This window comes from Glarea lozoyensis (assembly GCF_000409485.1).
Source record: "Glarea lozoyensis ATCC 20868 chromosome Unknown GLAREA15, whole genome shotgun sequence".
Taxonomy (NCBI): Eukaryota; Fungi; Ascomycota; class Leotiomycetes; order Helotiales; family Helotiaceae; genus Glarea; species Glarea lozoyensis.
In genome coordinates, this window is record NW_007360989.1 from 170,404 (window position 1) to 194,661 (window position 24,258).

The 24,258-nt window shown below is 44.3% G+C and overlaps 7 protein-coding genes across 7 annotated transcripts; 4 read left to right on the forward strand and 3 right to left on the reverse strand.

The window, feature by feature from the left end:
* Positions 1-6,375: 6,375 nt before the first annotated feature.
* GLAREA_05868 (uncharacterized protein) lies at positions 6,376-6,820 on the reverse strand (the record flags this gene model as incomplete). The annotated part of the gene is made up of 3 exons (XM_008081282.1): positions 6,376-6,507; positions 6,560-6,646; positions 6,767-6,820. 3 exons carry the CDS (start codon positions 6,818-6,820, stop codon positions 6,376-6,378), a joined length of 273 nt encoding a protein of 90 aa, XP_008079473.1.
* Positions 6,821-7,162: 342 nt separating this feature from the next.
* GLAREA_05869 (Cyclophilin-like protein) lies at positions 7,163-8,210 on the reverse strand (the record flags this gene model as incomplete). The annotated part of the gene is made up of 4 exons (XM_008081283.1): positions 7,163-7,425; positions 7,509-7,660; positions 7,710-7,836; positions 7,883-8,210. The coding sequence occupies 4 exons, from the start codon at positions 8,208-8,210 to the stop codon at positions 7,163-7,165; spliced, it is 870 nt and encodes a 289-aa protein (XP_008079474.1).
* A 275-nt stretch (positions 8,211-8,485) lies between these two features.
* Positions 8,486-9,142, forward strand: GLAREA_05870 (S13-like H2TH; the record flags this gene model as incomplete). The annotated part of the gene is made up of 3 exons (XM_008081284.1): positions 8,486-8,488; positions 8,642-8,852; positions 8,967-9,142. The coding sequence occupies 3 exons, from the start codon at positions 8,486-8,488 to the stop codon at positions 9,140-9,142; spliced, it is 390 nt and encodes a 129-aa protein (XP_008079475.1).
* An 804-nt stretch (positions 9,143-9,946) lies between these two features.
* GLAREA_05871 (uncharacterized protein) lies at positions 9,947-12,124 on the forward strand (the record flags this gene model as incomplete). The annotated part of the gene is made up of 1 exon (XM_008081285.1): positions 9,947-12,124. One exon carries the CDS (start codon positions 9,947-9,949, stop codon positions 12,122-12,124), a length of 2,178 nt encoding a protein of 725 aa, XP_008079476.1.
* A 296-nt stretch (positions 12,125-12,420) lies between these two features.
* GLAREA_05872 (uncharacterized protein) lies at positions 12,421-12,972 on the reverse strand (the record flags this gene model as incomplete). Its single annotated transcript, XM_008081286.1, has 2 exons — positions 12,421-12,689; positions 12,744-12,972. The coding sequence occupies 2 exons, from the start codon at positions 12,970-12,972 to the stop codon at positions 12,421-12,423; spliced, it is 498 nt and encodes a 165-aa protein (XP_008079477.1).
* Positions 12,973-17,577: 4,605 nt separating this feature from the next.
* On the forward strand, positions 17,578-19,375 carry GLAREA_05873 (Cupredoxin; the record flags this gene model as incomplete). Its single annotated transcript, XM_008081287.1, has 4 exons — positions 17,578-17,924; positions 17,977-18,295; positions 18,346-18,559; positions 18,609-19,375. 4 exons carry the CDS (start codon positions 17,578-17,580, stop codon positions 19,373-19,375), a joined length of 1,647 nt encoding a protein of 548 aa, XP_008079478.1.
* A 378-nt stretch (positions 19,376-19,753) lies between these two features.
* On the forward strand, positions 19,754-23,789 carry GLAREA_05874 (HAD-like protein; the record flags this gene model as incomplete). The annotated part of the gene is made up of 5 exons (XM_008081288.1): positions 19,754-19,829; positions 19,881-19,970; positions 20,153-20,266; positions 20,326-20,409; positions 20,491-23,789. 5 exons carry the CDS (start codon positions 19,754-19,756, stop codon positions 23,787-23,789), a joined length of 3,663 nt encoding a protein of 1,220 aa, XP_008079479.1.
* Between the last annotated feature and the right edge of the window lie 469 nt (positions 23,790-24,258).

Consider the following 24,258-nt stretch of genomic DNA (forward strand, 5'->3'; position numbering starts at 1 on the left):
CGGATTATTAGATAATTTTCTATTAAATGTTAGGGGATTCGATTTTTTCCGACTTATGAAGTATTTAAAACGAGTGTCTGGAAAAGAAAAATCTTCTCCTTTATTAAAGAAGAATAACGTTTTATATAAAACGCTGAATATACTTGTGTTAGGGCGGGATATTATGGAACGTCAAGATTGCTCTAATGTGAGGAGGGAGTTCTTGGGGTAGGAATGAAGAATAGTTTTGTTGTTTAGTCAGAGCGAAATGTTGCCGATCCGGGGTTTTGTTTTAGTAAGATTCGGCGAGAGATTCGGAATCGGTAGTGAGCCTGGTTTCGGCAGCAAATCCCTTTATTAATTCAAAAACTTTACATCACTTACATTGCCTATACCGATTGTTCTACAGAATATAGAAATCAAGAAGAAATAGAATAGAATTCCGTTTTGAAAGACAAAGCCAACCCACAATCCCCTATCTATACTTGAGAGTTCTTGAAAAATAGTGTTTAATAGGTTGGAGAGAAGAAGAGATTAAGCGAAGTTGTAATCTAGAATTTACAAGAGAGTAGGAGGAGTTATAGAAGAGTGATTGAAGAGTAATTATCGGATAAGTAAGGATTATAAAGAGGCTTGATTTTTAAGATATAACTAAACTTTAGTCTTCTACTATCTTAAATAGCGACTTTACTTTATTGAAAAGCGAATTTACACTATAAAAGCATCTCTTTTACCTTACCTAATTATATAAATAATAGTTATAAATTAGATTATATATAAATAATAATAACTAGAGAGAGTTAGAGAAAATAATAGAAGATTACTCTAAAAACTTAGAGTAGCCGAGTAAGCGAAGACACGAGACTAGACGTCAGTTTAGTTATATGGACATCCGCCGTAGAATAGTCAGGTAGGCCTTGTATATTAACAAATTAAGCGCATAAACCGAGGGACTAGCATTAATTAATTAATTATCTATCACAAAAGCTACAGTGTTTAACGCTCTGCTTTTCTAGAAAGATAGTTATAAACAAGCAAGTTATCTTGCTTATCGCATTAAAAGAGTGAGAAAGCAGACAGAATTTTTAGACTTAACACACTTCCGCCCACGCACGGCGGGCATATACGGTCCGAAGAGATTCAGTAATAGATCCTCCAGGAATCCTGCGATGTTTACATGTTATAATCAGAGTACTGGAGCATTGAAAGAAAAGTGTTAATCCAACTATCGAAATCGGCAGTAATTGAATTTTCGGCAGTAAAGCTCTCTTAACTATACTGAATTCACATCAGTAAATCCAAACATATGTGGATATCTCAAAACCTAACGCAATTTAGGTAACTTCTAGTCAAGTTCCCAATTAGCGATCCTGAGAATCAACTCACTTATTTCACTCGCTTTGAAGAAATCTGCCCCGGTTCAACTATTCTAACAACATCTATCGTAAACAAGTTTATTTCACGATAAGCTATAGAGATAGGAAGAATTGTTTTATGTTATTGTTTAGTCTAAAGTAAGTCTAAGTGATATTAGTGTTTATTAGGAGAGATAGAAGGGTCTAAATATACGACTTATGAAGAGGTTGTTGCCTTTCTCCCCTAAGATAAGAGACACACTCTTCGCGTACGGCTATTCCAGCATTAGACTAGCTAATGTTTACTGTCTTAATGAGGAGTAGCTAGAAAAAGAATGACCTCTTATGCTTAATTAGGAGAAAATCAGTAGTGATGAAATTTTCGGCAGCTAGAGTAAATAGACTTCTGAGGGAACTTTTTCAAAGATTAATGTTTGAAACAGAAATCATCTCTCAAACTCTCGTGATTTCAACCGATGGCTTTCATTTCCCAGCTGTCTTTACGTACATTGATTGTTCTACGGAACCGTTCCTATTAGTCCGTATACCGACATGTTCAATTTATTTAATAAAAGGTCGTCTAAAGCGGACGCTTTCTTCTTATATTCTGAGGTTGTTGCCGGTATAAATGGTTTAATATCAAATTAGGGATTGGACGGAGCTTTACAGAAAGCGGACTTAAAGAGGAAGAATAGTTAGAACAATAGGTGAAAAAGATATTTTGTGGGGTTTCCGAACATGAAGCAGCTCTACTCTAAAAGACTTTCGGTGTATAGTTACTTTTCTGAAATAATAGGTGAGAAATCGGCGTTTAGAATTAAGTCTTTTCAGGAGGACATTCTCAATTCAAATAGTATAAATGAAGCAAATATAGAGAATAACGTAAGTTCTATATTGGGAGTAATAACATCTAGTAAGATCTCAATATTGCGGTCGAAAAACACTCAAAGGTCTATTGAAATGCTTTCGTTAGGGATAGAATATTAATCAGAAAATTAATCAAAAAAGTAGATTTTAGATCTAAGAAATGAGAAAAATTGTCTTCCTGAAAAGCTTCTATATCTCCCAAGTACAAGTGTAACACACCTCGAAATACTGGAATTTCTTAAGCATTAAAACCTTATTTATCTTGATCTATAGAAATCAGTTTACCAATCGTTTAAGGTAAAGTTCAGAACATTTAGACCCCTCAAAACAGTTGCAAATCCACATGGACGCGTCTCAGGAACGTGGCATCGGCAGCGTAATTTGTAGCGTCTATAACGGAAGCACTTATGCTGGAAAGTATCGATCTAGGCCAAAAATGCTGCCAGTATTCTTCTTGGCTATGTTAATCGGACACGCCCAAAGCGCAGAATATAGGGCAATGGAGTATTAGGACATTCGTTGGTGGCTTAGGTTTCAGCAGCGAGGACACACTTGTCTGAAATTTTCAAAGACAAACAATACAAGTAGTACGGTGATGACATCTTGGACGGCAGTTAGGTATCGCGTAGCAACTGTGATTTGTCGTTCAATAAAGAGCCAGGTACCACGAGTGCCTCCCTGAGCCCCATCTCCAGACTTTGTTGTCATAGTATCTGGAAGATGACGACTGAGGGGATGATTATATATAGTTTCTACTCAAGAGATATATGCTGAAGAAATTTAATGAAATGATGATTTGCGGACGCAGTGTGATCAAAAGCCAGCAGAGAAATCACACGGCTCCTTTTTATGTTGTAACACTGATCCGGGGATAGATGCTACTAGTCTATATTAAATTCAATAGTTAATTACATTAGTGTTTGGCTGCGAAAATAATATAAAGTGTATTAATTAAAACAATGCGATTTAATCAACTTTGCAGCAGATGTTCAGAATTTCGTGCAATTCTCTCTTACATAGCTAACACTCTTTTTGTTCCCTACCACAGAGTCCCCAAACAGTATAGGAAAACACGAACACCAACAGAGAAAATCTGGGATTTTTACTCATTCCTTAATAGTCAGTAGCTCGTCCTACGGCAAGCTGCACAGTATGTACATAAGGTGAAGCATCGAAAACATAAACCTATACAGAGAAAATTAAGATCTGAGCCATCGACCTGCCAGAAAAAAATCATAATCGAGTTGATCGAGGTCGTGATGTAGGGTATGTATGGTTTTTGATGCGGCGAAAATCGGTAGTGAGTTGGTTTTCGGCAGCAAAATCACACCACCTTTTGATAATTCCTCGAGCAACAGTTTCTCTTCGAAAAAGTATCTGTCTCTACAAAATAAGCTTTCTCACTAATTAAAAGTCACGCTCTGCGCTTCTTGATTGTCTTTGGGCGCGACGAACAATCGATACAGCCGGTCCGAGTAATTGCTGAGTTTAGGATAGTGCTAGAGTCTAGATTGTATGATGGAGTTTACGTGTATTCTGGGTTGTATAGGCTACTGGTTTCGAACTTGGTTTAAGATGTTTGTTTTCTCTTTCTTTACATGGCAACTTGATAAAGATCATGAGAACTGTGTAACTAGTGAGCTTGACACTTCATCTCTCTAGCCCTAGAGATTTGTTTATGAGGTGATCAACCACGAAAAACTAGACGATATCCAGGAAGCTTCCTACGCCAATGTCGACACCTTACTTTTTCTCGAGGCCAGTTCTAAATAAATAGAGCTCCTTATAATACTTCAGTCCTCGCTAAACAAACCTCGGAAGAGGTAAATCGTAAAACACAATACTTCTCTAGGACAGCATCTCATAGGTCACCAAGTGTTAAATCTGTTGTCTCTACCCCTACCCCTTCAACTGTTTCTAGTAATACCCCTTGACAGCAGCGTTAGCTATAATCAATCCAAGGCAATTTTCTACATGGGCCATTAAATCGAAGTTCTTGCCCTTCACGGTTCTATTTGAATAAATCGCTCTTTCATATATGCAATAGTGAAGATCCACGGTGTCACCGAAAACATATTCACCCCGATTTGCGACACAGCTTGTACAATTGAATCATACACAACATTCTCTCACCAGACCAATCTCAAGTGGGTAATATGTCGGCGATGTCGCTTTTTCGTGTAGCAAAAAAGTTGGTACACCGGTATACACACTCAAATGTAACCGCCATTGACGTAGTACTCGTGCCACAGCTTCCCAGCTGTTCTCTTTGTGGGCATCCAGTTTATATTCAACCCAGTGCTGATCAGGAATTTGGGTTGACCTATCCTCCGCCGCGCAACGTCTTATCACAAACTTTTTAATTGTTGTATAGAAGTGAAAAGAAGAATCAAAGCGCGCCGATGTTTTATTCGTTACCTTACACGATAATCTTTTCTCTAGGTTTGCATTATTTAAGAAGGGAAAAAGGGAAAAGGGCTTCATGCCTAGCATTCATGCAAAGAGATGTGGAAATGGTGAGAAACGTTTATTATATTCTTGGGTACCAACAGAATAGACCTCGCTGTCTAATACGGGAACTCGGTATCGTTTTGAGACTATAAGGTTTGAAATATATTAGTCTTGTTGAAAGTCGAATAGTATCGAAGATGAGAATACCAAGACGGATTGAGATAAAGCTGTCCATATCAGCACAATTTAAAATGGTTCTTCTCATAAGAAGAGCGGTGATAGAATAAAGGGGTAAAATGACAGTAACACTGTATGCCAAAAACGCATGTCGCGAGACGTCTCTTATAACCAAACCACAAATAATTCACAAATTCTTCCACCAGCTTACAAACCCTTCACCGTAGCTAAGCCCCTAAAATAAACAGATCGTACAAATGACTTAGCGTGACACATCAATTACAAAGATGATGCAAAGCATTACATTCATGGCACTAGACCGAGTCTTCCGATATCTCCAGTCTATATCAGAGATCTAGATCCCTTGATCTCCTTCTCCACCTTCCTACCCTCCAAATCTTTCTCCTGCGATTATCGTTTCTTTTTCTTCTTGTGTCGGATTTTAGAGTCAGGTCCAGATAAGAATGATGTGTATGGTACGACCCCGAACTTGCCAAAATGGGTTAAACACACACTACACGCACGCCAATCCAGACCAAGCACATGCAACGCTATTTCAACGACTCGCATTTCCACCGCCCTTTTTTCTTTTGTGTTTTTCTTATCAGACACCAAGTCACCTCCCACCAAACCTCTTGATACGACAAGGTAAGACCCCCCATTATTTCAACAAACATCTTACCAACACCTTCCCATGATTCAACCCTGCCAAACATTCGCAGCTTCCACGCTAGCCGTCGCCAAAGAACCTTTTACAAACGAGCGGTGAGCGCAACTTATTCCTTCCTTGGATGTATGAGGATCTGAAACTGTTATTCTGCCAGTGTTTATTACATCAAATTCGAATACTTGCTGACTTGTGGGATGTCAAATTAAGTGTTCGATGTCAAGCGCGAGGAATTACTTCGCTTTTTCACAAAAGTCACAGCACTCGGGTGGAATGATTCTAGCGCCCGCTGGATGCAGGTAGGTTCGTGGGCGATAACGTAATATGCAGGGCAGGCAGGCAGGCAGGCCGGGATGATAATCTGGCTCTTGTTAAAAGGACAGTTATGATCAATTTGAAATTAAGACAGTGGAAAGAATGGAGCTCGAAGTACAATAATACCATATTCAAAACACCTATGTCGCGAGACGCCCATTGTAACTAAAATACACATCACTTACAAATCCTTCCGCTTACAAACTCCACCGCCGTAACCGCATCCCCCAAAAGCAAACAAATCGATCACCTTAAATTAAACCCTTCATCTCTTACGAATATGTAGATCCCCATACTGATCAATCGTCGGTCTCTCCCCCGCCATACAAAGAATCCGATCCAGCGGCCGATCCGTCGGAATCCCATTCGGATGTCTCTTCTCGACTTCCACTCTATGCTTTGACTTCGGCTTGTTGTTCTTGATACGCATCTTCTCAAAGAACACATACGTAGCATAGTACACCGCGCTCGTATTTCCCTTGAGCGGGCCCTCCTTGTTAAGGAAATCATTCAGTGATTTCGTTAGGATAGACTTTTCCTCGGGATACGTCTTCGCGATGTCCCTCAAGAATGCGGTCTTGGTACGACTTGAGCTGGAGTTTGAGTGATGATGAAACTCTCATCGTCACTATCTTCTTCTTCCTCGATTTCGTCGGCTTTACGTTTCCTGTCATTTTCATCTGATGGTGTTGTAGCCTGGAGATATGAGATCAGTAGTGCCTCGAATCAATTGAAGTATTTGTCTTACGTCGTTTTGTTTTGCAAGAGCCTTCCCCGAATTTGGAGGAGGTACTACACTAATATTGGCATTAACACTCTGCTTTGCAGAGGTTCTCTAGCGGTATTCGGCATCGTATCTTGCGTATCAGATTGAAAATTGACCACAAAAACTATATTTTGGAGAAGGGTTTGTGTATTGAAATGTGAGTTCAAAGAGAAGAGTTGCACTCAGTACGCGTTGAGGTTGACGCGCTGGGGATGTGGTCAATGCGGGAAACTTCGACGTCATTATCGAACTTTAAGCATTAAGCAAAACAATCGAAATCAACTTACCTAGATAGGCAATTAACGCAAGCCGAGATATATTAGCCTTCATATCCTTTTTAGGATTGGCTCGAAATCAATAGACACGATTCCATTCGGCTTGTATTTATATGACCGAAAATGGCAACCACGCAAATAGCCATGTGGTAAAGGAACATATGCTGTATGATCCCACATGCTTGAAACGTGGCATGTATTTCACCTCGATGAGCAATCACAGTAGAGAAGGTGTTATACAGAATGAGACCGACAATCATTCGAATAAGAAATGACTAATATTGTATTCTCTAGTAACTTTTGCCATAAATCATGCCATGCTTTTCTCATCAAAACGTCGAGTCTTTTTGTTGTTCAACCGCATATAACCAGCAACGCAGCCCAAAATGACGGCCAAGAACAATCCCTTTTGCATAAGGCTAAACCCTTCGGTGGAAACATCATCGGTGATTGGGGAATTGACAACGGGAATGACTGCGGTAGCAGCAGGAATGCCAGAAGACGTAGCCGACGTTGGTGTATCAACAACTTCTCCCTGGCCAGCCTGAAATTCGGCTTTACCGTATTCTTCATCTGTACAAGGACAGACGAATCAGTGAGTCCACCAAATGATAGCGTATTGCATTGGGTACTGCTTTATAGCTCGACATGGATACCTTCTGGTGGAACCTCAAGCTCTCCACTCTTGATAATCTTGACTGCCTGTGTTGGCCTATCTCCAGGTTGTTTTGGAACCTGCTCAATCTTCTGAACGATCTCGTAGCCCTCGAGGACCTCACCAAAGACAACGTGTTTGCCATTGAGATGACTATACACGTGTTAGAAATAGCGTTTAGTTTGGAATGTGAAAAACATACCCTGGTGTAGAAGTGGTGATGAAGAATTGGGAGCCATTGGTATCTTGTCCTGCGTTGGCCATGCTGAGAAGTCCAACCTTGGAGTGCTTGAGCTTGAAGTTCTCATCTGGGAATTTGTCGCCGTAGACTGCGGGGCATTAATGATTGCGCTTCATGCGGAGGTCTAGACATACTGGACTTTCCACCAGTACCATCTCCCTTGGTAAAGTCACCACCCTGAATCATGAAGTTCTGGATAACACGGTGGAAGTTGGACCCTTCATATCCGAATCCCTTCTCCCCAGTTGCCAATGCGCGGAAGTTCTCAACAGTCTTTGGGACTGTTTTGCCGTAAAGACCCATCACAATCCTTCCCATGGGTTCGTCGCCATGCTGGATGTCGAAGTAGACCTTGTGCGTTATCTTTGGTCCCTTGGTAGCTTCGGCGGTTTGGGCGAAGAACAAAAAGGTGACAGTAAGTATCAGCAGAGCTGACACTACCAATCTCTGTAGAGTAAACATCTTGTATGATCAATTGAGAAATCTCGAGAAGTTGTTTGTCTGGAAAGGTTTCGTGGCTCCTTTGAGTATAAAAGGGCGGGGAGCGTACACGGACAGCTTGGACCAATGTTTCGGAGAGGTGTCGATTCCACTAGCGCGGATGATCACGTGTAAGCTCACTGCCGGCCCGTGCACCTGGTGAACTTCAATGGCGTCGATTTTCTGTGGCCGACGACGAGAACCTCAATTCGCATTCGTCGCGCAACCACTATCTTTGAGAATTAGCGCTCGCCACAATGGTATGTGATACTCAGTCTTGCCCGTTTGGTCTCTCGAAGGCGTCAGCTAACCCAGCCAGGTCTTCATCTTGGGGATTAACTTCCCCGAAAACCGCCTCATTAAGGTACTGTCAAGCTTCCGACGCAGTCATCTTTATGCCCGGCAACTAATAGCGATTGCAGAAATCCCTCGAAACTTTCTTTGGTCTTGGAAATCAACACTCGACTCGAATCCTCGCGAAATACTCCATATTCCACACCGCGAAAGTCGGATCAATACCTAGCAAGACAATTGCAGCTTTGACAGCGGAACTATCGACGATGAAGATCGAGACTGATTTGAAGCGAAAGATCAAGGATGATATCTTACGGTTGAGGGATATGGGTAGCTATAGGGGACGGCGGCATGCCATGAGCTTGCCAGTGAGGGGACAGAATACTAGAAGTCAGGTATGGATGCGCGAAGTTGTTTGGAAGATTGAAGCTAACATGCTGGTAGATCTCGACTGCAAGGAAACTCAACAAAACCGATCGAAGGTTATAGAACGTTTGAAGCGTAGAATTATGTACATTTATAAGGGCGCAATTGCATCATCGGCGTTGAGGGGCATTTCAAGCATTGTAGGACTAGATGCCACAAGTATATCAAGACACTTTTCAACAGTAGACTTCTAATTTCTAGCTGCTCATTCGAAGTGTTGTGTGAAACTAACCGTTTATCGCGAACGATTGCCAAGGACAGCATTGGGTTCTACTTGTAGCAGCCTACCTGGTTTCTAATACTCGCCATTTAAGCCAGAAAGAAGTCTATTCCATACTTACGCCGCACCATTAACACACTCTGTCACTTACAATTTTTTGAATCCTTTGCAGTAGGCTTTCGCCCAAACCAAAGCTGTCTGATAGTAAAAAGCTAACTGAAATGTAAATTTCTTGTTGTGTATTGGGCTTTTTAAAGCCCTATCCCACCAGTTGCTTAAAATACGGCATATAATTTGGTTACGCCTCCCAGGGAATCTTCAACTCAAACCGGGCGGCACAATGTTGGCAGCCATGTATTATTCATTCAAAGGGGGATATGTCCAAAAGGCTTCACTAGGCGTAGGTCGCGATCCATTACCTTCATCATAAATTGATCTGGGATGACACAAAGCTTTGGATTCGAAGGAAATCTCATTGAGGTATCTCATACTAACTCATATTGCAGCAGCTGGTCAGCAACCCGAAAGAAATTCTTGTTCGCCCGCTCAAAGCTCTCATGCATTTGCTATCTGGCTACCTACCTACCTAAGGTAGGTACTCAATAATATGTATGTAGACCGGAGGGTTTCGGCGTATCTTTATTCCGTCAGGATCACAGGAAACTAGGCCCCCCCAATGACCCCAACTTGAGACTCCAAACAATGGGAAGCACGCTATCGCAACCAACTGGACATAGTTGCGACATGTTTTGTCGATTCTGAACTCAAGAGTTTTTCCATGTCACTTGTTTGTTCGCCAAGTGCTGCTGCTTTTACTCTCACTGAAGCCGATCTTCTCAATCTTGTAACGGAGAAGAGAAACAAGAAGCTCCTTGAACGGCATATCGATATCCAGATCGACTGCGAATTGACATTGAATGCCGCTGGTAACACTCAAGTGCATCTCAAAGCAACAAAATGGAGCGGTTCAAATGACCTCTGCGGCAGTTGCCCCTGTTGCATTCTGATTGTTGATGGCTTGCAACGCGAATTACGGAATAGTGGTGTTTATAACCACTTCGAATCCATTATCGGACCCGTGAAGGGTGGAAGTCAGAAAACTTTATGCTTCAAATATAAACTGAGAAAGCTTGAGTACCACAGAGACCCTTCCGCATGGCAGATCGACGGAGTAACTGAGACCACCTGGGATCTTCACCTTGCGCTCCTACGAGGTACTCTTTTTCTTGCTCCAAGAAGTGCTGGCGTGGAGATCGGACAAAAGCCCATTGGTATCAATGTTGCTTTTGAGCTATTTGGAGTTGAGAATGATGAGCTTGCTAGGGTTTTGAAACTGCATCGACGTCCACTCGCCTCCACGACACTCTCGAATTCTAACGTAGCCAAGATACAGACTTGGATCGCAGACTGCGAAACTGCTCACAACAATTGCTTTTCACCGAATACTAATGTTTTTTTACCTACACGACTACTCGAATTGGACAATCCACATTGCGGAGATGGCGTGAAGCTGATTTTATCTGCTGACATTGTCAAGACTGGTGCAGTGGAAGCAGCGCACAGTCGGTACATGGCATTGAGCTACTGTTGGGGCCCTCCCGAGGGGTGGTTGACCACCAATCTCGAAACATTGTCGACAAGACTTTCACTTATTGCTCTCGATTCAATGCCCCTAGCATTTCGAGATGCAATCAGACTGGCACGAATCCTGGATATTCGCTACCTGTGGATAGACAGTCTTTGCATCATTCAGGATGATAAAGAAGATTGGGAGATAGAGTCAAGTAAGATGGCGGAGATATTCAGCAATGCATATCTTACTGTGGTGGCATCGTATGGCGCTACTTGCAACGAAAGCTTTTTACGGAGAGCCCATATGCCAAAAAGCTGCACGGTGCCTGTCAAGCTTTCCAACGGAATAAATGGGAAATTTGGTCTCAGATATCGTCGACACGGGCTTACGGACAAAATGGCTGAGTTTCACAATGGAAAGTGGGTTTCCAGAGGCTGGACATTCCAAGAGGAAAGGTTGGCAAAGCGTGTACTTATGTTTGGAGAGAACAAATTCTTTTTCGACTGCAAAACATCAGAAAAGTCTGAAGACACTGATCGCTCTAGGAAGCGACCGGATTGGGTTACCACCGTGCAGGACAAATCCACCGACGATCGATATCGGGTACCTCGTCCTGTCGATACTAACAGCCAAGTCTTCAAAGGGCAAACATATTTTGATCACTGGCAAACACTTTGCAGTCATTATTCCCACCGCGAATTAAGTTTTGCTTCAGATAAGCTACCAGCAATCTCAGGAATAGCCAAGCAAACCGCCAAAAGAGTGAACTCCGAGTACCTCGCTGGCCTATGGCGGATGCATTTAATGCACGATTTGTTCTGGAATACAAAATGCCTCGCAACACGACCTGATGTCTACCGTGCGCCATCTTGGTCATGGGCATCAGTTGAGGGCCACATCGCATGGCCGACATGGCGATGGTGTGGCCCAGAACACTGTGAGCAATTCATGCAAATTCTTGAAGCCAAAACTGTGGTGGACGGAGCGGATCCATATGGCGCTGTCAAAGATGGGTATCTCAAGATAGTTGGTAAGACTGTGGAAATTGATCGTCCAACAGCCGCTGATATGATGCCCTCGTCGAGAGAGCAGACATGGCATGCATTGTATAGAGGGCAGTCATTTACGAATGCGCGACTCGATACGGCGATACCTGATGGAGAAGGCGGTGATAAGCTCTACGCATTGTTAGCAGCAAAGTGCAAGATGAAGAAGGCGCAAAACCCTGTACCAAGGGGTCTGCTGCTGGAAAAAGCGGACACCATTCGACAAGATGGTCTGCCAGTGTTCCGGCGCGTAGGCGTGTTCCGCGTCAACGACGGAGAAGGAAACTCACCCGGAGCATGGCAATATTCCGAAAACCAGACTCTGGTCATCATCTGAACATGGAAACACCTCTGTCTACACGAGAAGTCACAATCAATCATCTATGAATGCCAAACGCGCTTGTATTGACTAAATGTTTACCTGCGCATCGCCTCGCAGAGGACAAAATAAACGGCGCTCGAATCTCGATAATTCCTCGAAACAATTGACGGAATATCATAAATTTAGTCATCTCACATGGCACATTATCACATATGTTGTCAATTATTTTGAGTGAACAACATATTTTGAGTTCTATTTGAAATTGCCTTACACTCCAAAGGCCCTGCTGTTCAAGCACCACAAAACACGAATCAGTGATCTCGACTGTTGATCATCTCCATGAACGTCTTATCCTCCATCCACCTCGACTTTGGATGATTTATTCTAAAGACCGCTCTGTGCACCCTATCCTTGCATTTCGCCAACTCCGAATCCCGCCATTGAAGCCATTCCTTCTTCATTTCCTTGCAAGCTCTGTCTTTGTAGATTTGGGCAATGTGTGGATGGTAGTGTTCGAGAAGGGCGAGCGAGGCGATATATGGCATCTTTATATGGGCGTCTCTTCGGAAGATGTGGTAGGCTGTGGTTGTTAGTTCAGGAACTGAAGGTTCTCAGGGGTGGAAGTCTCGCTTACCGCGAAGTCTGATTTGTGGAGGAAGTACGTCTTCTTTGATTTCGCCTTCGTAGGTTGCGTTGCTGTCGAAGGGGGAGAGGCGGGTTGGCTGTGTTTTGGCTTGGTTGCGGCATCGTTCAACAACCACTCGTTTCTTGTGCTCATACTTCCCAGCGAAGTTAATCAGAGGAGTGTAACCATGCGAGAATTGAGGTTGTGGGGGTGTGATTCTTGGGCGAGCAGTCGACATTGTGGCGGTTGTGTCAAGAAACTGGCGAAGTCGAAGAAGTTGGTTTTGGTTGTTTGGTGATTGGAGGTTTGGTGTTTTGATGTTCGATTGTCATTTGATCGATGAGGAGAAGAAGATTTTCCTGGGAGACAAGAGGCTTTATATTCTGATGGCGTGTGATGGGGATTGCTTATCACCCGCTTTTAGTTCCATCACTATGAGATCAATTATAGCGTCATATATCGTCTTAACACCACACCAACGCCTAGCCGGAATTTCGCGAGCCATACAACGAGCAGACTATAACACACTATCACCGACGAAGGTGCTCGAAACATATCATTTTTTTTCATCTAATCCACTTGGGTTGTGATGTAGAGGAGTGTAAAGGAAAGATTATAGTCTCCACATTCATGTGACTTATCAGCAAAATCTCAACCTAAGTTCAAAAATCAGGTGTAGAGAGACGTTGCTGTCAATTATTGGAGAGTTTCCACGCAAGTAGAGAAATGAACGAGTCTAGACCATTTATTCTCTAGCTGAGGCAGAGTTGCGGTTTACCTCTTACTCGACGGGTATCTCCTGACGGGCAGACTTCTAGCGGGAGAACCCTGAACTGAAGCCGGATACTGGATATCATATCGCCATTTGTAAATCTTGCTGTCGTGGTATGAATAGTTGAGATGTGTTGTTATGGATGGTCATCTGAAGAGGCGTGGATGAAATAGAATTTATCTGATCACATTCATGTCTCCAATTTCTCACGATTGTTGCCGTGCGAGAAGCAAATAACTGTTCCGTGGGTCGCTCTACCGGGGCTGTGTTTGGGGCGTCCTAACAGCTACGCTATTGCGTTCTTTATCGTCAATTAGTAAATAATCTGAGCCGTTGAGTGCCCTCAGACGTTTGCTAGCGACGAAATGTTGGATGATCTTTTACGTGCATGGTTTGAAACAGAATATTGGTGATGTCAGTGAAAGAGCCTGGGAGGTTGCGAAAAGTTTCACGCTGAAATTTGGGAGGTGTTCGATCGTGACTGCCTCACTTGTTACAAGTGTTGGCGAGACACCATGGTTTTGGGACTTGGCTGACTTCGTTACGACACAGCATGGACACAATTTCCAATTATCTTGCATTGAGCGATACTTTCCTCTTCAATTTCCCTTCTGGTGTACTTCGGACACCATTTGTGCCAAAGCATACGATCTCGATCATGATCATTTCTGGCACAACTAAACACCCAAACCAACTATCACCACCCTGCTCTCCTTCTCACCTCGCCTCACCTCACCAATTCGCAACCCACAAGCCCGATTGCATCAACCCCAGAAACATCGGCCTAGAAAACCGCCCCCTCCTCCCGTCAGACGGCCAGCTTATTCATCGAAAGACCTCCAACCCCCAACGATTCCTTCCGGCAGTTAATCTGCCCCCAATCCGAATGCGAATCGCGCCCAGCCTCGTAGCAGGCTATCATACGGGTGCAAAACATTCGGAGTTGGAGGGGGTTTAGGAAAGTTTGGGGAGTTGGAGTGATTAGGGGGTTGAGTTGATAGTTTGGCTGCCTTTGGCGTTGGGAAATAATGTGCTGTGTGGGTTCTGGGCGTTGGGCTGAGGTTGAAATTGAATGAATTGTTTGTCCAGAGACTCTGGCAATTCTTGGTCTGCCGCTGACGGTATAATAAAAATTGCGAAAATTGAATAGCGGGTTGATTTTGCCAATACCCTCAAATTTTGGACTATCAGAATGCCATCACCGCTCACCACGTACCGTTCCAGCTGTCTACAACATATATCCCAAACGACTGACACTCATATCAACTGCACCTATCGATTCTTACTACTATTCTAGTTCAGGCGACATTGTAGGTGTGTAAAAGAAGTAGGCCGGACGATGGATAAGGCTTGAATTTAGAAACTGTTTCTGGCAAACATTCAAAAGACTCGATCACTCGGCCGAGAAGGCAGCAGTCACAGGTTTCACCAAGTACTCTAGGCAATCAAGACAGAACTCCATGTAATATTGTGAGGAAGTGGCAATTTATCTCTTTTTGGTTTATGACTTGGGGGGTCTTAGAAATGTCTTTCAAGTGGCCACGATGAACTTGTTTTCTGTCTCCCCACCGCTTGGGACAACCTGACGATATGGTACTGCTATTTTGCAAAGCGAAGCGCCTTACTTGCTATCAAACATCGACGTCTAGTTGACTGCCTATAGAACTTTCAAGAATCCCTCCATTCGTTATTAGATCTGCGCCAAAGAACATGACTAACATTTAGCTTCATCCGTTCTGACGACATGCACACTACATATTCTTTCCTTCTCTTGAAGATCCATATTTTCGGTTGAAATTTCAGATTCGATGCGCTTCTCTGAACCCTTTTATGTAATGTTACATTCCATAGTGTTCGATGGACTTTTTTCACTAGGAGAAAACCCCCGAGACCTTGAATTGCAGCTAAAGTAGTAGCTCAATATCTAGGCGCGGGGCGAGGATGAGACTAGGAAATAAGGATTCGTAGGGCTGAGGCCGGTGATGGTCTAGACCGTGGATGTCAACACTACTTGATTGAGCAAAAGTTTTGGTCAAACAGAGAGGGAAAGAAGTTCCTCATCTATTTGATTGAAGCATAAGCTGGACAGCGCAAGTTCAAAGATGGGGATGATGAATCCAATTTGCTGCGAACTAAGTTGATACAATCAAAATTGATCAAAATGACGACTTGGTGCTAAAGTCAGATCGAAATATGTCAAGAGCAGATGATTGCCAGAAACGAAAGGACCGCAATAATCCACAGTCACCTTGCATCAAACGGAAGTTAATAACATTGAAGCATACGTGAAAGTCACGGCTAATTCTCATTCTGACTGGCTCATCAATTAATCAAGGGAGTGTTCAAAATGAATTGGCGACTTGCAAGGGTTTGGAAAGGATTATAATATACCACGCTGTAAACCAATGCTCAATAAAAAAACGTCTCGTGTCCAACAGAACAGCTCTGCTGTGACTACTCAAAAAGAAACTTAAACTTTTGTTTCTCGAAATAGAATTCTTAGGCATGTATTCTGTGCATGTGCATATTGTACAACAACTTTTGTCCAACTTCGGGTTGTAAACAAATGTCACAATATGCTGCGCAACTCCAAGATCTACCGTGGCAATGTGCACTGCCAACGCACAGAAAGGTCGTACGAACTGTTTCTCTTTGTATTCCGCAAGATCAGGTAACACCAAAGGCTGAGGGATGTCTAAATCAAGATGGTTTAGCGCGGGCCCTCCGGTGAGGTCAAGTTGGAGTGACACGCTCACCCACTTGTCGGGCACAGCTACATAAGGTTGATGGCTGAAGGATCTGGTCATCACTGTGGTACTCGGAACAAAGTAACCTGCACATTGTAGACTAATCTCTCCAATGAATTACTATCATCTAATTCGCTGTATCTGGATTTGAATTGCCACTTGTCTCTATCAATTGACTAGCACTCCGTCGCTCGAAGTTTTAGGCAAACGCAAAACAGTCGGCGAGCAAAAGAGCATCGCCCTCTAGATCGACACGCCTCGTACGTTTGGAAAAGGTCGACCGGTAACACGAAAGCCAGAATAACGAGGAATCAACAGCTCTGCATCAGAAGACCATGATCTTCGCAAGGAGGTTATCGTTATCTCGGAGTCGCCCAAGGCAGACGAGTTAGGCGCGTGGCTGAAGAGTAAATCATCGCAGGTGAGTTTTAGGTTTGATGGGCCAAGACAGTGGCAGACTCGGTCAATGCGTGAATCAGTCCACTTCTGTCTACGTTTGTTTGGAGTGTTGCTTAGTTAATTGCACACGCAATTAAAATAGAAGATCTTTTAGCCTTTCAAATATTTTTCTATACTAAGATTTCAATATTCTGTTAGAAGCGTTTCTTATTTGAAGGTCTTGTTGAAATGACTCTGGTAAAGATGTGGTCTTCATGGTAGGGTCGTCGCAAATTCCACGTGGGTTTCAGCGTAGTGGCGGCACTGCCCCGGGCGTCGTTATTAAGCTTCTTCAACCCCGACCAGCATTCTCGTCCAGCAAATCACGAACCCCAAGTACACCTGAAACATCTCAACTGATGGGAAGGATCATCTGAGTTGTGACCAGATGCTTTTTCCAGGGGTTTTCATAGCCAAAGAGGGCCACGATGCCTGGACGACTTTGTCGCTGTGCCCTATGAGTACAGCACAGGTTGGTCGGAGTGTGGGGTCATGTACCTTCGTACCTTTGGCACCACATCTTAATCCCATGGCGAGGTCGAGAATCCAATCAGCTTTTCTCTTCATCCTCTCTTTGGCGGCGCAGCCCAGGTATACGGTCGGCATGAGATCCGAAATGTGATCCATGAGATACGGAGTACAATATGCAACGCACGAGAATCCTACCGGAGAGATTCTCTCACTGCGATTCGACCTGATCTCGAAAGGCGAGCCAGGAGGCCAGAAGAGGCGAACATAATTCGGTAAGCTTTCCAGCGCTATAGGTTGGTCAATCCCCTCACCTAGAAATTTTGTCTTCTCTTAATGATTCTTCTTTTACTTGATGTTGTTACTGTTCTAGTAGTTTCTTTGTTCATCTAGTCGAAAATATTGTCGCTATTTCAACATGTCTCTCGTGACAGCCACCTCTGGCTTTCCTTCAGCGACGACCACACTTGGTGCCTCTGTCGCTATAATTACACCTAGACTTACAACGACGTTTACACCAACAGCTGCAATATGTACCGGGAACCATTTAACGATGTTGGCGAACAGGGAGTTCGAAATTTGGATGAATATGCCTGTCCCAGTTCCGGGCACGACAATGACGGATTGTTATCCAGATCAATTTATGCAGAGCTTTTTGAGTGCAGCAGGAGGAATTACACAACCAGCTTTCGACCCCTTAGTTTGTCCACAGAGCTATAGTGCCGTCGGACCGTACACTTCCAATTATATAGCTTGTTGTCCCAGGTACGTGGAAGTATGTAACAGTACTCTCTCGACAATACTGATATAATTGTAGTGGCTATTCTTTCGCTCAACCAAAAACAACGCCATTTTCAGACAGGCCGGCATATGGTGGGACATGCTATACTAACATTGAGATGGCAACTCCTGTGTTGGTGACTGCATATGGGTCGTCCGGCATAACGGCAACAACTACATATTCCGCAACAAATACTTTAGCTCAAGCATATGCTTATCCATATGAAGGAAAGGCTTTTGGGGTTGCTCAAGTTGCAAGCATCACTCCAGCACCTTCTGCTGGCAGTCCCACGTCCATTTTAAGCGATGCATCAACAGCGAACATGGCATCTGGAACATCTGGGAAGACATTTACAGTGAGTTTCAAGCTTTGAATCTCACAGCAACTGAAAACTAAGTTTTACAGGTCATCGCTGCTGCAGGACCAACATTTATTCCAAGTGTCATGAATGCGAAAGTCGGGGACCAAATTGTCTTCGAATTCTCCTCTGGAAATCATTCGCTTACCCAGTCCACATTCAACTCACCTTGTAGTCCACTTATCAACGGGTTTGATTCTGGATATATGGGAAGCAATGCGGGTGAGAGCAAAATTATGGTCAATGTTTCCACAGCTCAATGTAAGTAAGCGTCAGTCTAACGATTACGTTGGATACTAATGGCCTCTAGTTTTCTTTTCAAAACAAAGCTCGGATTGCAGTGAGGGCATGGTATTTTCGCTAAACCCAACAAACGCCGAACCAGCAGCTGCTTTCCAGGCCAAAGCGATAGCTCAACCATCACCTTTAGTTTCGTCCGGTATGTCAGCTGCCGTAAAGGCAGGGATCGCGCTTGGCTGTATTTGCGGGTTCGGGATTCTACTTCTGATTGCTCTCTTCTTTTTGCGCAAACGCAGACAAGTAATGGCGGATTCTGAGAATGCGAAAGATGGAAGCGAATCTTCAGAGTCATTCCATGCTCCCTCACCTACAACGCTCGGATCTGCGCATACCAGAAATTATCCAAACAATTTAAGTCCAATTGATACGATGACCAGCCCCATAGGGCCGTCTCTTCGGCCGTTCCCTCCAGCACCACGACCACCCCCAAAAGGGGAAGAGCTACATGGCATATCATCTCCCTTAGAAATGGCAGCTTACAACCAAGCCGCTGTCGAACTCCAAGGAAGCGAAGGTGGTAAATACGCCAGCAATAGCGAAAAAGGCGACAACTATCAGCAAGCAGAAGGTGTACTGGAAAGCTATCACCGAAACACTATTCAGGAGATGCTAAGTCCGCAAAACGGATTAGACCAGAATGACTACTCTCGGAGAACGTGGAACGAGAAGAGCTTGGGCAGTTTTAGCAGCAGAACCACAGAAAGCACAGCGTATACTCTGGATACTGCATTAAGTCCTCGACACGAGGGCGGGGAATACGACAGGAGGAAATCATGACCGACTGGGCTCGGTGGCGTTGGGTTTGGATTCGATGTATATTATGATTGATGTTTCGATTGTACATGATTTTCTCTTGGAAGGCAGATACCCCATAGTTCTAATGCATTATTCTCGCTTGTTAGACCCCGGGATTTACAGTGAGGCCTTGAATTGAAAACGGTCAGGTGAAGGTCAGCTGAGCGGTGAAACTGTCGATCGACATTCGGCTGTCGCCAACCCGATCTTGGCTAGCTGTACTTCAATTCGTACTCAACGGTCTCCCCCTCAAGTTACACCATCCCGTCTCGATTACCCAAACCATCTACCAATATCGCGTATAATCCTAAAAGCACGATCGGAACTTCACTCCGCCACGACGGGAAGGAAGAAGCCAATATGTCGTCGCCCGCTCAGTGCGAACGGGACGAATGCAATACCCCGGATGAGGGCAAGAAGCGCGATTGCTGTGATGGTGAGAGATGATCATCATACTTCAGAAAACACTGGGCTAATTGTTACACAGAAGAGTGTCTCGATGTCTTAGCGAGAAGGAGTTGTGTTGAAGATGGGTGCGATACGCTCGGCGGGGACGAGGCGTTTCCATCTAAAGATAGTGAGTGTGCGAACGGTTCGTACATCAAGCTTTAACTTTCAAAATACCAACTATCATTTGACAGCCGCTTCAATCAGAGAAGTGGCCAGAAATCAAACCAATTCTATGGCAATCGCCACTCTTTTTTTTCTATTGTCCAAATCTTGACGCAATAAAAAGGCTGGTTACTAACAATAAACAAGATACGGACAAGCAGGGCTCGGACAGTTGCTGTGGCGGGGAGACTCATGAGAAAATCAGCGTTGAGGGCTCTGGTTGTAAGGCGAGAACAGTATCCAGTGTTTATTCAGCCTCGAGTCAGTCATAGCTTGATGGTCAGGCCAACCTTCTGAACATGAACTGATCACTCTCATAGTCAGTACAGGCGACAATTGTTGCGGCAAAGTGGCTAAATCACCTGCCCACGGGTCAATTGAGTCTAAATGCAGAGACAAGACAAGTACAAAAAGTCCTGGCATCAACAAAAATGGTCATCTTTAGACGTATCGATACTTTCTGTTGAAATGCTAATATGATTTAGAAAATCAAACCTCCAGCTCTTGCTGCGGATCATACGAATCCAATGTAGTGGAAAAATCTGCCACCGCTTTGAGTCAGACGCACATTGACGCTAGGTTGCAGCCAACATGTTCCTCCTCGGGAGTTGAAGCGAGCAGGAATGCTGCATCAAGTGTGACATGCCGTCGATCAAATGAATCTGGAGAAAAGCCGAGCTGTACAACGCCAAAGCAGCCGAGACCAAAGAAGACCTCAGCATGCAAGAAACACCTCAATGAGACTCGTCAGAAATTTGGCGAGACTTTGGAGGCTTTAGGATGTATCTGCAGAGCCCTTTTGGCGAGAAATGTTGAAAGCTGCTGCACGAGCTCGTCACGCCCATCTTCGCTACGGCCCAAATTAGCATCTTCTACATCGTCTGTCACACCTGGTCGCTCGCCTGTCAGACGTGATTCACGCGAGCAAGCGCGGCCTTCTGATGCCGCAACGCGAGTCAAAGACAGTTGCTGCTCCGCTGGCAAATGTAGCAGTACCAGTAAGGATGGCAGCAACACTAGAAGAAGGAGTTCCAACGACCGACAAGTATCGGCCGACAATGGACCTGTCACAAAGTCTGAAGGAACTCGGGGCTGTTGCAGTTCTGTTGCTACCAAGCCCATCAAGGTGCCTTTGAAGAAATCATGCTGCGAAACACAGTCCGACGATATTATCTCCTGCTGTGCAGAAGATGAGAAAAAAAGCGCTTTTAGCGAGTCTGTCGATGAGTGTTGTGATTCTGGAACTGGAAAATGTGGCTCCAAACCCATTGAGAAAGATTCTTGTTGCGGAGACGAAAAGGATAGCAAAAATAGTCATAACCTGGCAATCGTCAAATCCAAAGACATCAACATGGATATCGAAAAGTCATTCCCACAAGTCACGGAACATGTCGTTCTTTCAGTCGAGGGGATGACTTGCGTTGGATGCGAGAAAAAGTTGTTCAGATCTCTTGATCTGCTTCCTCAGATTCACAACCTCAAGACCAGCTTGGTAATGTCGCAAGCCGAATTTGAACTCAACACAGCCAGCTCCACGGTTGAGGAAATCATCAGGATCCTCGAAAGAAGTACGGAATTTGTCTATCAAAAGCTTTCTACTGCTGGCCAGTACCTGGATCTTATTCCCTCCGGGAATGTTGATCAGTTCATTACTGGCATCTCGGAGCAATATGGTGTCTTGGCCACTTCGAAGCTTAACAGCGGGATCGTACGAGTGGAATATAATCCTCGCGTTGTTGGCGCACGAGATCTAATGTCCAATTGTGACGACACAGCAATTCGTTTGGCACCTGTCCAGGCCAATTCTGCAGTGGCAGCTGGGAATCGACATGTTCGACATACTGGATGGATGACATTATTCTCAGCAATATTGACAATTCCAGTCTTGATTCTTGCTTGGGCACCACTTCCAGAGCATGCCCTCGCTTACGGTATCACTTCACTCATCCTCGCATCAGTCGTTCAGACGGTAGTTGCTGGACCATTTTATCCAAGTGCAATCAAGTCTTTGATCTTTACTCGAGTCATCGAGATGGATCTGCTCATCGTTCTGAGCACGACTACCGCTTACATATTTTCGATTGTTTCGTTCGCCTATGAAACTGCTGGAAACCCATTACCGACAGGACAATTCTTTGAAACAAGCACGCTGCTTGTTACTCTCATTATGCTAGGGCGATACATTAGTGCCCTGGCCCGACAACGTGCTGTCGAATCAATTTCAGTCCGATCATTGCAAGAGCACACGGCACTGCTCGTCAAATCGGATGGCTTCACGACTGAAAGTATTGACGCTCGTTTACTTCAATATGGTGACATATTCAAAATCATACCAGAATCACGCATCACCACAGATGGCATCGTTATAAACGGGCACAGCGAGGTTGATGAGTCCATGATCACAGGCGAATCCAAGCCCATCGAAAAATTGGGCGGATCCCAAGTAGTTGCAGGCTCTGTTAATATTTCTGGAGCACTCACGATTCAGCTCACTCGTCTTCCGGATGAAAATACGATCAGCGAGATTGCAGATTTGGTTGACAAAGCTAAGTTTTCAAAGCCAAAAGTACAAGACATGGCAGATCGCATCGCTTCTTACTTTGTGCCTGTGGTAATTGTCCTGTCAATCATCACCTTTTCTATCTGGATGGCAGTCTCAATTGCGATTCGTGGAGAAAGAGCATCAGTCGCAGCTGTCAACAGCATAACCTATGCCATTGCTGTCTTGATCGTGTCTTGTCCGTGTGCAATTGGCTTAGCGATTCCAATGGTCGTTGTCATCAGCGGTGGTGTAGGTGCAAAGCACGGTGTCATCTTCAAGTCTTCTGAGATGATTGAAGTTGCAAGAAAAGTCGACCACGTTATCTTCGACAAAACAGGCACTTTGACTGAAGGGAAGATGAGCGTCATAGAAGAAGACTACTTTGATTTTTCGAAGGAGTTGGTGACTCGACTGGCGCTTGGAATGACTGGGGATATTCAGCATCCAGTTTCCGCGGCCGTTGCGAAGCATCTGATCGATCAAGATGTCAAACCAGAACTCTTATATGACTTGAAAACTCTTCCTGGAAAGGGGATCGAAGGTACTTGGAACGGCGAGCTAATTCGTGCTGGAAACTCCCGTTGGCTTTCCCTTCAGAGTCATCCAGCGGTCCAGTCGCTTCTTTCTCAGAGCCTATCAGCTTTCTGTATCACTATGAACGACCGCCTGATCGGAATATACGGACTCCAGGATCAACTCCGATCCGACGCATTGGATGTAGTTACAGCACTCAAAGCTCGTAATATATCTGTTCATATTGTGAGCGGCGACGATCAGGGTGCCGTTCAGGCAATCGCTTCGGAACTCGATATCCCTGCTATGAACGTTCAATCAAAATCTACGCCATCCCAAAAAGCAGAGTACATCAAAAGTCTCTCTCCAGCAGTCACTCTCTTCGTAGGAGACGGTACAAACGACGCACCAGCTCTCGCATCCGCATCGGTCGGTGTGCACATCTCATCAGATACTGCAACTTCCATCGCAGAGTCCGCCGCCGATATAATCCTCGTAAGACCAGTTTTGCACGGTGTGATCATCCTCCTCAATCTGAGTAAAGCTAGTTATCAACGGATCATGTTCAATTTCGGATGGGCATTTGTCTACAATCTCTTTGCGATTTTACTTGCTGCAGGAGCGTTTGTTGGTGCGAGAATTCCTCCTGCTTATGCTGGATTGGGTGAGATTGTTAGTGTCTTGCCGGTCGTTGCTGCTGCTTGGGCTCTGAAATGGGTGAAGCTATGATCAATCGGATGGGTTCAAGGTTGGAGAAGTGAATTTCCTGGTCGGATGTTTTCTTTGAGTCGCTCGTTCACCACAAGGTAGCTTAGGCTTTTTGTCATATATTCATAAAGTTGGTCCCTAAATTCTGCACAGCAATATAGAAGCAGTTGGGTCTATACCGTTGCACGTCTCTCATCCCATGAAGTCGTGAAAATCATGTATGAACCAGTATGATCTGGGGGAATATAATCTCAGTCGCTGAAATAAATACACACTACACTACAACCGCCACTATCTTTGCCAAGTCTAGATTTCCTGTTTGTGGTTTCGCAGTCAATCTCTGTGTTAGGCAACTGTATAAATTCAACTACTTTCATTGGCGGGTTTCCGAGAGTTGGCATCCACTGGCTGTGATCAGTCCATGTCCGCGTCACCCCGCAACATCGCAACGCGTCTCTCGATGATCATATTGTGATTGATAGCATCAAGA